Source organism: Schistocerca americana, chromosome 4, assembly GCF_021461395.2.
Source record: "Schistocerca americana isolate TAMUIC-IGC-003095 chromosome 4, iqSchAmer2.1, whole genome shotgun sequence".
Lineage (NCBI taxonomy): Eukaryota > Metazoa > Arthropoda > Insecta > Orthoptera > Acrididae > Schistocerca > Schistocerca americana.
In genome coordinates this window covers 783,106,571-783,119,299 of record NC_060122.1, presented here as the reverse complement: position 1 = coordinate 783,119,299, position 12,729 = coordinate 783,106,571, and the positions used below count along the sequence as shown (strand labels likewise).

Here is a 12,729-nt window from a genome sequence, read left to right as displayed (position 1 = left end):
TACTTGGACCGGCAGGTGATGTCAAGTGCTGTCGCACATTTTAATGTGAGGGAGTGTTGATCCTCAAGTGTGTGTTTAAACTCTTAATCTGTTTTTATGTGGCTGCTAACAGCATTTCACCCTCTGAGTGTAGTTGATTTTTCTGTTAAACATCCAGTCATTTTCAACTACGTTATATCAACTGAAGTTCATAATATTTGGTTGGAAAAGTGGCCCAAAAAGAGTGGATTTGAAGCTTTTATCTGAGTAAACAATACATGTAGATATAAGCAACCACATCGGATTTTAAACCTAACTGGATTATGTATGGTGGATACCACTCTAAAGGTTGTGAACTTCAGCCAATTAAAAATTTTTTCATCAGTTTTATGACTGGTTTCAACCACCATGGACCCAAGTTAAAATGGTCGTTCTCAAATTGCAGATCCAAGAACAAAGTGCATAATGTCTTGGTCCTATTTGAATAGCCTTCTGTAACCTTTGCAGAGCATTTATCAGTTCCAAAACAGGCTAAGGCAGTATTAGTCACAAATTGCAAAGAATCATCTACCTGAACTATTTAGATTATCCCCATCATGAGAGCTGCTGTGCTAAGGCTAGAGTGCCATATTTTGCGATACAATGACACCAATTCATTACTAGAACTACCTAGAAAATATTATCACTGTTGCTGTTGTTGACAGTCAGTGTTCTTGCTTATCTATTTTTTGAGCTGCTATTGGGGAACAGCCGTTATAATCATAATCCATACTAAACAGTTCTTCGTGGTGCTGGACTGAGCATATATGAATTTAATGACCCAGGGCTGGAATGAATGTTCACTCCAGTGAGACTAGGTGCCCAGATTGAATTTTTACACTAAAGTGTTCATACTCAAAATTACATTTTTGCAAGTATATTTTCCTGGGTGGTGTGTGTATTTTTTTTATTACTATATGTACTAACAGGGTCTGAGCAGTGCTTTACTCTCAACTGATACACTATTTTGATAGTGCGGCTAAGATTTTGTCTACTGAATGCATTCATAATGAGTTATTCCATGTAAAGTCTCATTTTAGAAGTCATCCCCACCTTATAACTTAGGATTCTGTTTACCAAATATTGGACATGTATCTCTCTGTCCTTGTTATTGGTAATTGTACAACATTGTAGCTCTCAGTATGCAGTCCATACTTCTTGGAGTTCTTTTAGTCAAATATGTTGAAACTTGGTTGTGAAAGTTTTTGTCATGATTGGGTGATGTGGGTACATTAGAGTTAGTACATTAGTCCAAATGGTTTATCATATAGGAGATACAGGTGTTTTGATATAGTATTTTGCCACACTTATTGTGGCAAAGTGACGTTTGGTAAAGGTTTTAAAAGAAGCTTTCACATGAAACATTGACAGATCAAAACCGTAATATAGTCCAAGACTCAAATCAACAATTCTCTTACCATCTGAGCAGTACAAGCACATCTCGTGATCCACTGCAGCATCTTTAATTCTGTCAGTAACTTTTCAGCTACTTCCCAAACACACTGTTGAGTAACTTCCTGACAGGGTAAAACTGCGTAGCAGACCAAAACCCGAACTTGAAACCTTGCATTTTGTGATCAATGCTCTAACCAACAAATCATAGGCTGTACCTAAGCCATCCTCAGTGTTGGCCTTTCATCCAGGTGTGATAGTCAAACAGTGTTAGTCAGAGCATTGCTCACAAAAGGCAAGGTTTCAGATTTGAGTTTTGGTCTGGTACACAGTTTTAATCTATCAGGAAGTTACTCAACAGTTCACACTGTGTTACGGGTTGAAAATTCCATTTCGGAAGTTTTCACGCATTAGGCTATATCACCAGCTGTACTTCTAGAACAAAGTTGTTAATTTCAGAGAAAAATATTTGACACAATGTTATTTGCAAAGTTGGTTGTAATTTGTATTTACAACACCAAATTGTCAGATTTTTGGTCACACTAATTCCCCTGTGTTGTCGGTTGGTGTTCTTCGTCAGCTAAGTGTCATATTAGTAATAATCAGGGTTAAAGACATGACTGTCAGGTCATTGGCAATTTTTTCCAGGCACTTGATAGAACTTTGATGCCTAACAGAGAGAGAGAGAGAGAGAGAGAGAGAGAGAGGGGGGGGGGGGGGGGGGAGTGCTCTCATAACTTGCTGGGAGAATACAGTTATATACCACTTCAAATGAGACTTTGCTTATTGAACCATGCTAGGGCACAAAACCATTGTTTGGGTTATGGATTACTTCTTTAGACCTGGCTGAGAATAAATCAGAATCATGTTTAGTTAAAGTGCCCAGTGGCCCACTGGAAAGATGCTATTCTTGTGTCAAGAGTATGAATTACATGTACTGAGTAGACTAATCACATGTTATCTTTCATGTTTGTATGTGAGTTTATTTTTACTGTGTATTTAGTGATAAGTGAGATAGTCTCCCCTCGTAGATACTGCTTATCCATCAGGCTTATTGCGTTATGCCTCCTGACTCATATTTCCAATCTGAATACTTGCTACATATCTTGTTTTGTTTTACCAGAGTTATATATACCTATTTTTCAATATGAAAAATATATGAAGTATTGAAACAGTTCTAGCTGGGGTACTCTTTGAGATACCAAAAACTTCGTTATAATAGTTTTTTAAATGATGAAATTGCAGGAGTGTAACAAATTTAAAAACTGTAATACTCTTTAAATTTAATTTATACCTGCCACACAATTGTGTATCTCAAAACAGTTACACTGTTAATACTCCATCATTTACTCATGTTGACATGAGTCATTAGTGACCACACTGTTTTTCTCTGATTGTTTGGTCAGTAGGTCTAAGCTCTTTGGTTGAGAGCTGAGGGTAAAAGATGTAAGAGCTAAGAAAAGTGAAGAATGAAGCAACAAAGTGAAGTAAATGTTGCTAAAAGTCTGGATCAATAAAAGCTATAAATATAAAGTCCATTTGAATTGCCTGATTTGTGCACATTTGTATCTGTAAATCTGCATTAGCAACATTGCTTGCCAGTTTCTTCAGTCTAGGACCAGGCTTCTTAGATCGAAAGGGATGAGGGGGGGCCTCATAAGAGGAATTATAGCTCGTGCAGAGGCATACAGACAGTTGTTTTTCCCAGGTTGCTGTCCTTACTGACTGGAATGTAGTTTGTATTTTGCATGATATTATGTTTTATCTCTTTTAAATTCTTTATAACTTATTTATGTTTTTCTGAAATAAAAGATGCAAGGAAGGGGGAGGACTGAAGACTTTTGAAAGAGGGGTCTGCAGGAATCTGTTTGTCATGCATGGTGCATTGCTCTTATACAGTAGTTGTTTTTTGGTTCAAGATGATGACTGAGCTAACAGTTGCACTACCCCAGAATGTAGTCCCATATTTTAGAATTCTGTGGAACTGGGCAAAGTATGCAGTTGAAACAGTGTGGAATCTTGCTTTGTGTGGAAGTAAATGTAGGTTGGCGCATACTCTTTTCTGTGTCACATTTGCTTTTGTTACGTGTATTCACCATTCAAAATCATGTTGAAGCCATATTCCTAAACATTATGTTTCCAATGAGGGTGTCATCACTCCGCTGACATTTGTCACATAAGTTATGGCAACTTCCCCCATTAAACAGAAGTTTTAAAAAGTTGTTTTGGATGTATTTATTATTAGCTTATTTCCATATAACCAGTCATTTAGCCAGTCTGTAGCTTTATTTATGTTTGGTAGTTGTCTGGAGGTTTTCACTGTAACAAAGATGCTAGTATCATCAGCTAACATGGTATTTACTTGTGATTCAGTGCTTAGATCCGAGTTGGCTATGTACAGAAGGAAAACGAAAAAGATTAGGCTCGAGGTGGATCCTTGAGGGATCCACTTTTTATTTTTCCTGCATCTGAAAAATATTTTCTTAGTGCTATCAGTTAGTTTCATGTGTTGTTATTACTTTCTGTTTCTTATTTGTTAAGTATGAGCAGAACCGTTATAATGCAGTTCCTGTAATGCCATACTTTTTTCTAGCCTTTCCAACAGGATTTTGTAGTCCAAAATGTCAAAAGCTTCACTTAGATCTAAGAAAATTCCAGCAGCATTTTGTTTTTTGTCCATTGCTTCTAGCGTGTTTTGTAAAAAATTATAGAGCGAATTAATCATAGATTTATTTTTCTAGAAGCCATGCTGACCATCAGTAAGGAATATGTCCTTGTCCAGGAATTTCATTAACCTTGTTACACATGATTCTTTCAGTGATTTTAGCAAAACTTGATAATAAAGAGACTGGTCTACAGTTTGTAAATTATAAAATCTGAAAGATCATCAGTTCCCGAGGACATTTTTTGATGGTTTTTGCTATGTGGATGATTTCTTTTGGGGTTGTTTCATAGTGAGAGATTGCATAGAGGCAAGAATTTACTTTGTTCTGGTGGATGTGTGGACTACCTCTCTTACTTCTGATTATTAGATTATTAGATTTTTAGTTTTGTCTGCATAGAACTGAATGAAGAGATTTGCAATCTCTTGTTGTCACAGTTCAGGGCGATATTTTCCTTTTTGCTATTTCCTTCCTGTTTTATTACTCTCCAGTGCTTTTATTTTCTGACTGTGACACAAACTTATCATTATCCATTCTTTTTGTCTGTTGTATGACTTGTTTGTGTATCTGAATATATTTTGTAACTTACCAAATGAAAGCGTTGGTATGTTGATAGGCACACATAAATAAACACAAACACACACACACACACAAAATTCAAGCTTTCGCAACCCACGGTTGCTTCATCAGGAAAGAACCGTGGGTTGCGAAAGCTTGAATTTTGTGTGTGTGTGTGTGTGTGTGTGTGTTTGTGTTTGTGTGTCTATCAACATACCAACACTTTCATTTGGTAAGTTACATCATCTTTGTTTTTAGATATATTTTTCCCACGTGGAATGTCTCCCTCTATTATATGAATATATTTTGTTTTATAACTGTTAAGGAGAGGGGATATGTTGTGGTACTTTTTTTTTAAAAAAATCAACAGTTCTCTTTTTGTGCTGCTTGAGACTTTTATGCCTCTTGTTATCCATGTCTGTACTTTTGGGCTTTTGTTACCAACCCCTGTGTTTTGAGAAGAAACAATGTTTCAAAATAATAATTGAAAATATCAGCACTTCTCAAACATTCATGCATCTGAGAAACTTTTACCCACCTTTCTCTTGATAACAAGTGAATGAAAATTTCTATGCTCTATGTTTTGAACCTTCTTGCAGTCAAAGTTCTTTTATGTTGTGCAAATTATGATATTATCAAAGTTGAGAAAGTTTGTTGCTGTCATAGTTCTTAAATCAATTGCACGAAAAACATACTCAAATTTTCTTATTAAAAGTGTGTAATATTAGTGTTAACTTAATTGTACACATGATCTTTTGACTGTAGGGTTTATACATTGCTGAAGTGTGACACATTCCACTTATTAACTTTTTGTTTTGCTTTAATTTGCTGCTGGGTGATTCTGTGGTTATGGACATTACATTTGTCAATCGACAAAGATGTATTAACATGAAAATAAACAGATAGACCAAAATATGAACAATGTATAGCCAAAGTTTGATGAAACAGGCTGTTTTCATTTGCCACTAAACAAACGTACAGTAAGTGTTACAGATGTAATAAAACCTCTGCTTCTCATGGAATTACCCTGGTGTGAACATAATTGTAGGACAGAAGTCTTATTGTTAGATCAGTGCCTATGCTTCCAATATGTGGTTGTGTTATCAGTGATTTTGGTTGATGCTCCTTGCAAATTAATCATTTATTGTTCATTTTCTTTTTTCAGCTCTGCATTTGATACAAAACTTCAAATAAAGGTTGCTATAAAAAAACTAGCACGTCCGTTCCAGTCTGCAATCCATGCGAAAAGAACATATAGGGAATTGAGAATGTTGAAGCATATGAACCATGAAAATGTAAGTAGTAGATGCTAATTTCATGAAACAAGAAAAATGGAATACAGAAATGTTAATTTTGCACAAAGAAAGACAGTATTTTCAACTTCAAGTACATCCTGTAGAAATATGTATACAAGACACACTCAAGGAAAGCCCAACTTTCGGTAGAATCAGTTCCATCTTCACAGAGAGAGTAGGAAGCCCAATATGGTGGACGGTGAGTAACAGGAAGCAGGGATAATCTGCGTGATCACCCCTCTCTTTCATACCTTCCCTCTTTTCCTGTCAAGAGAAAGACACATAGTTCTAAATGATTCTTGTGCAAGGGGTTCACAGTTTGACTGTGAGCGAACACGAGCCCCTTGCCATCGCAATGGTATTACCTATTCTGCAATATAATTTGAGCTTCTGACTGTCCTCTACTTCCTTTTTCCCCAAGGAGCTTACATTTGGTGGCTCTGGGGTTTCCAAAAAAAAAAAAAAAAGGGGGGGGAGAGATGGGAAGGGGGGTTGCAGATCAACACTGTCAGCTGTCTTATGCCTTAAGCTCTGAGCTTAATTCAGTAAACACTTGAGTGTGTATATAAACCACAATCTCAAGGTGAGCTGTGTGCCAATGTGGATGATGGCTCTGAGGAGGAACAGTCATTGTGTGCAACTTTAGGGCATGTCACATTCCAGTTCTCTTTAGGCTTGTTTATTTATTTATTTATTTTCTGTCCATATAATAAAAAGTTTTCGGACATTGTCAGGAAAATTTAGATTACATTACACATATACAGTAAAATATTTACATTCTTTCATAACAACATATGGACCAGTCACATGTCTGTACATATTATTTTTCAAAAGGGCACTACAAGTAGGTTCCTCTATAGTGTAAAACAATTTAGCTTATATTTATAATAGTACAATACACATAATACAGTGTATAATTATATTCTTTCATACCACTGATAGATTGGAGACATTGTCTATATACACTGTTTTCCACCAGAGATGTGGGGCTTTGCATAGATTTATCACCCTTTCCCCAGCTGTTGCTTGTGGAATAACTATGGACTCTACTAACTTAGCCAGAACCACTGTTCATGGTAAGAGTTTACTATCAGCAGTACAACACCCAAAATGAGATCAAATAGATAGCCTTCAGGACAACAGATTTAACATGTATAAAAATATAGAATGAAATTATCACTTCACAGCGGAGTGTGCTATGATATGAAACCTCCTGGCAGACTAAAACTGTGTGCCGCATCAAGACTTGAACTTGGGACCTTTGCCTTTTGCAGGCAAGTGTTCTACCACTGGTCCCAAGTTCGAGTCTTGATCTGGCACACAGTTGTAATTTGCCAGAAAGTTTCATGTATAAAAATAGTTGTAACAGGTCAGCCATAGTGGTAATCAACATTTGCCTTTTTCTCAAAAGAGACAGAGGCACCTATGAATAATTGTCGCCCTTCAATGTGCGCAAAGTTTTGGAAACTGTATCGGGATTGTTGAAAAGAATGAAAAACCTATGTTCTCATTTAAAAAAAAAAAAAAAAAAAAAAAAAAAAAACATGGCTGATCAAGTACCATAGCTCTTGGATGCTAAACAGCCTGTGGAGTGTGTTATACACTCATTGTAACACACTAGAGATGGGTCATTCACTAGGGAACAGTTCACTGAACTGAGTGGAAGAACTAAGGAATGACTTCTAAGAAAAGATTGTTCACTATTCCCTTCAGGTCCCTCGTATTCCGACTTCGGTTTTGTTTGGTCGGTCTTGGTTCTGTTTGTTGTCTCTTGTTTTTGGGTGGTCACTCATTAGTAGTGTTAGCTGCACACTTCTTATATTCAATTACAGCTCATTTCATTCGTTGCATTCACCTATTCTTGTTTAGTTTCAAACCTTTCTCAGAATCATTACATCTAGTTCTTTTACACTGTTCAGCATCCATGACTGATAATTTATAATTTTGCTATAATTGTTGACTGAAAGTAAGACAACAATTCACTATTCATTGCATTATTATTATTATTATTATTATTTATGTGCCAGCGCATTTTTTTGAAAATGAAATGCCACTTAGGCATTTACAAATAACATTTATCTGTAACTTTATTTTAGTTTGGAATCAAGCAGTGGAAAATCCAGGCTGTATAACAACAATATGAAAATGATAAACTATTATTCACCACATAGAGGATATGTTTGGTCACAGACAGGCACAGTGAAAAATAATGCCATAAACATTCAGTTGTCAGAATAAGTCCTATATCAGATGTAGAACACTACACACATTCACACAAGTGCAACTCACACACACACGGCCACTATCACTCCTCAGCACTAAGGGCTGATTGCGTCTGAGAGGGCTAGCAATGTTTGCTAGGGTGGATAGTAGGTGTACGTGAGAGGTATGGGACTGTGGGAGGGGGGATAGCAGGGTAAGGTGGGGAAAGACGTTAGTGCTACTTGTGGGAGTGTGCGGGGATGTGGTGGAGACAGGACAGGTCTGCTTGGAAGGGGTGCAGGGGGAGAGGGGGAGGAAGTAAGCAGAGAAGGGGAAAGTATATGCAGGTGCACTGGCAGGAAAGATGCGTGTAGTACTAAAATGGAAATACGGAGGAGGACAGGCAAGTGGAGTATGAAATTAAGTTAATTTATCAAAACAGTTCCCTATGCCAACTTCACTTTTCAGCTCCTGAGGCAGACCTGGTAATCCTTTAAAGGGATTAAAGGGCAGTCTGACTACCTCAGGCGCATTCTAATCTGCTTCATTTACTCAAGTCTCCAACTTTTTTTGTTCCAGTTTGTGTCTTCAGGTGAACGCACAAATGATATTTAATGAGAGGACTTTACAGACTGTTGTATTTCGGTTTGCTTTACTTTTAGGATTTGAAAGTTTGTTCCCGAGATTGATTTCCTCAAGCAGCACTAAGCAATTGTCAAAAATCTCAATAAATTGGCTTTGAAAATTGGGAGTTATCGGACTCTGTTAACAGTAAAACAATTCTGTCATCTGTATAGGTACCAATAGCTGATTGTGTAGCATAGCAGTTTTGTAAATGTGAAGTTACTTTTTCAGATGTAACTAACTGTAATCTTTTTACTTGCATTTCCATATATATTAACAATGGACATGTTAATTACCAAATACTGAATTACATTTTTAATGAAATAATGTCTTTTACTTTTAATTACTAGTCATATAAAAATAAATTAAAATTTATACAGACATGTTATTGTGCAATTAGATAAAAAGGAATGATGAATGAATAATAATGAATGGGTCCCATGAAAGACTAGCCTCCAGTGATCTAGTTCCCAAAGATGAATGAATTTGGCCACCTCAATAGCACACCTGACGTAATTCCAATGAAGGAGTCATATACTGTAAGGATATTTTGGTCAGCACCACAAAAGAACTATAGAAGGTGGAGGAAGATGAGTAGTGGATATCAGAAATATAAAGAAAAGAATGAGCAGCATACTCACTTCCAGTGGACAGAAGCTACCAGACTGTTATTGCTCAATGTAAATGGTTCAGTGTTATTACATTTGGGGCTGCACACAAGCCCACCAAGAGTAACGCAAAGAGTGCCCATATTTGACAGTGTCCAGCCTTCATGGACAGAAAGAGAATCTACTAAATAATCAGCAGATGCCATAGAGAGACACAAAGCAGCACAGCCCATTGCATGTATGAAGTCATTGACAACAGTGGCCAAACATATCACTCCAAAATCGCCAGCACAGAAACTTTTATATGATTACTAATATCTGCTTGTGTACCTACAAATGAAACTGTGGAGCTGCACAACATCATCATCATCATCATCATCATTTAAGACTGATTATGCCTTTCAGCGTTCAATCTGGAGCATAGTCCCCCTTATAAAATTACTCCATGATCCCCCATTCAGTGCTAACATTGATGCCTCTTCTGATGTTAAACCTATTACTTCAAAATCATTCTTAACCGAATCCAGTTACCTTCTCCTTGGTCTACCCCGACTCCTCCTACCCTCTACTGCTGAACCCATGAGTCTCTTGGGTAACCTTGCTTCTCCCATGCATGTAACATGCCCCCACCATCTAAGCCTGTTTGCCCTGACTGCTACATCTATAGAATTCATTCCCAGTTTTTCTTTGATTTCCTCATTGTGGACACCCTCCTGCCATTGTTCCCATCTACTAGTACCTGCAATCATCCTAGCTACTTTCATATCCGTAACCTCAACCTTATTGGTAAGGTAACCTGAATCCACCCAGCTTTCGCTCCCATACAACAAAGTTGGTCGAAAGATTGAACGGTGCACAGATAACTTAGTCGTGGTACTGACTTCCTTCTTGCAGAAGATAGTAGATCGTAGCTGAGAGCTCACTGCATTAGCTTTACTACACCGTGCTTCCAGTTCTTTCACTATGTTACCATCCTGTGAGAATATGCATCCTAAGTACTTGAAACTGTCCACCTGTTCTAACTTTGTTCCTCCTATTTGGCACTCAATCCATTTATATCTCTTTCCCACTGACGTTACTTTCGTTTTGGAGATGCTAATCTTCGTACCATAGTCCTTACATTTCTGATCTAGCTCTGAAATATTACTTTGCAAATTTTCAATCGAATCTGCCATCACAACTAAGTCGTCTGCGTATGCGAGACTGCTTATTTTGTGTTCACATATCTTAATCTCACCCAGCCAGTCTATTGCTGCACCACTTAATAAATCAATAAACATAGTCAAATAAGAAAGAACAGCAGGTGAAAGAACCCAAAGGTGCCACAACCAGTTGTGCTCTCTGCTGAGTTCGTAGCCATTACTCGACCTCTGAAACACATCAATACCGAGCAAATGAGAATATCCTCCAGTGTTGTGATGCAATGACTTGCCCCACAGGTTGCTGATCAGTAAATCACACAGGCATAAAACTCAGTACTTGCAGACAGAGATGGCATCCTGATCATGTTTATTCACTTACCAAGGCACATGGGCATTTTAGGAAATGAAATTGTCATCGAAATCTAGGAGTGTATAACAGTAATCAAAAGACCTTGCAATGTGTTGCACTGATATGAGAGTACAACTGTGGTATTTCATCATAAAGGCATAATAAGGACAGTGGCAAGCCACAACAATCACTTAGTAATTAAGAATATTTAACGTTACAATGGTCAATTGCAAAACTTGTAAATGGACCTTTACGAAAGAACCTGCCACAATACACAGACTTCACATTGCCACATCAGGTGTGTCCAAACTTTATCCCACAGTGAGCAGATCTACCCCAGTGCTAATGTGGTACTGCCTCTACAGTTGCCCATGTACTCAGGGTGCACACTCTTGTCCAACCTGAAGAGGAAGTTGAATCTTAACAACTGCTTACTCCCCATACACCTGACAGTGAAATTACTGTCAGGTGAGCTGTCTCTGTCATGAAAGGAAGTGACTCCTTCCACAAAAATTTAATTATCTCCCGAGTTCCGTAATGGATTGATTGGGTAAGGAAGAATCAGTTTGGAATGGATCTCCAACTAGGTTCTCCATCTACCTCCGATATCTCTAAACTCGTCGCAATATTGTTGGTCTAATATGTATACTGTGAAGGTGGAGTACCAACTTTACTCCAGATGAAAAATTGTGAATGACCTGAGTACATCTTAACACCAATCTTTAATTTGAGCCAGGTATGCATGAATGGTGTGCCTTTCCCTTCAAAAATGACCTGTAGAACCTCCTGGTAAACCCTCTTGCATCCTTATTCTCCAAGACTATCATCAACATAGAACTCAGGTTCTCTGGTTAGCCCATGTTTTACATGATATGTTGCAGTAACTTATCTTGCAACAAGACCTCAATGTCAGTGGAAAGGTGCCACCTTTCCATCACTTTGTCACGACTGGTGTACCAGCATCCTACAGCTGAAGGGACTAATGGCTGAGCAGTCCAGTCCCCTAATGTGACGGTAATTACTAACATTTAATTATTCCATTCTTAGGTGTCTCATTGGCCAGTGAAATCTTTAGCTACTGAAGAAAATCGTTAACTATCAAATGAAAAATGCGTGAAACTAATAGATTACAAATCATTTCCTCATTTTCATTTTTTCTACAATCTTCAACTATGAATGTCATTTGTCAGAAAGCTTCTAGTGTGTTACACTTATCAGCTAGAAATCTAAGTCAGGTGACAATTTTGCAATAAATGGCCATTGCAAACTCAAAAAAAATTCTCTCTTTGCAATACTGCAGGTGGTGTTTCTTGCCACTATTTGATGTAATTTCAGGTCTTATTCTGTAGTACATTTGATTTTTTTCATTAGTGATCCTTGCTGCTCTACTGTTATTATTAGTTCACTATGTGTACTTTTGTTAAAACCTTCAATAACAATGAAAATTAAACTTTGTCAGTATCAGTATTATCTATAGGGCAAAGATCAACGTAACAGCAGTGAGTTAGTTGTTAAAGATTAATCCGAAAGTATTCTTCCTATTGTTATAGGTCTATTGTCTTACTCTAATGAAATGAAGTGTTTGCAAAATTATTTTAACATATTTTATTATGATCCATATTATGAATTGTCAACCATTACTCATATTCCCACACGCCCTACTGGCAGCAGTAGCACCTTCCGCTGCCTCTACCCTGCTATCCCTTGCCCTCCACACCCCACATCTCTCCCTTACCTCCACTACTCAGCTCAACTTGATTGCTGCTCATGTTAAAGTCAGTCACAGTCTGACCTGTCACTGACTCAATGCCTCCTCTATGTGGTGAGTAGCAATCTCTCCTTTCCAGATTGTTATTAAAGGAAACATGGTTAAGAGGT

The 12,729-nt window shown here is 37.5% G+C and overlaps 1 protein-coding gene across 2 annotated transcripts in view; it reads left to right on the top strand.

The window, feature by feature from the left end:
• Positions 1-12,729, top strand: part of LOC124612542 (mitogen-activated protein kinase p38b) — a 105,469-nt gene that overhangs the window by 15,055 nt on the left and 77,685 nt on the right. For both annotated transcript variants that reach the window (XM_047140813.1, XM_047140812.1), the window contains exon 2: positions 5,797-5,926. In XM_047140813.1, coding sequence (XP_046996769.1) covers positions 5,797-5,926 — 130 coding nt within the window. The remainder of the gene's footprint in view (positions 1-5,796; positions 5,927-12,729) is intronic.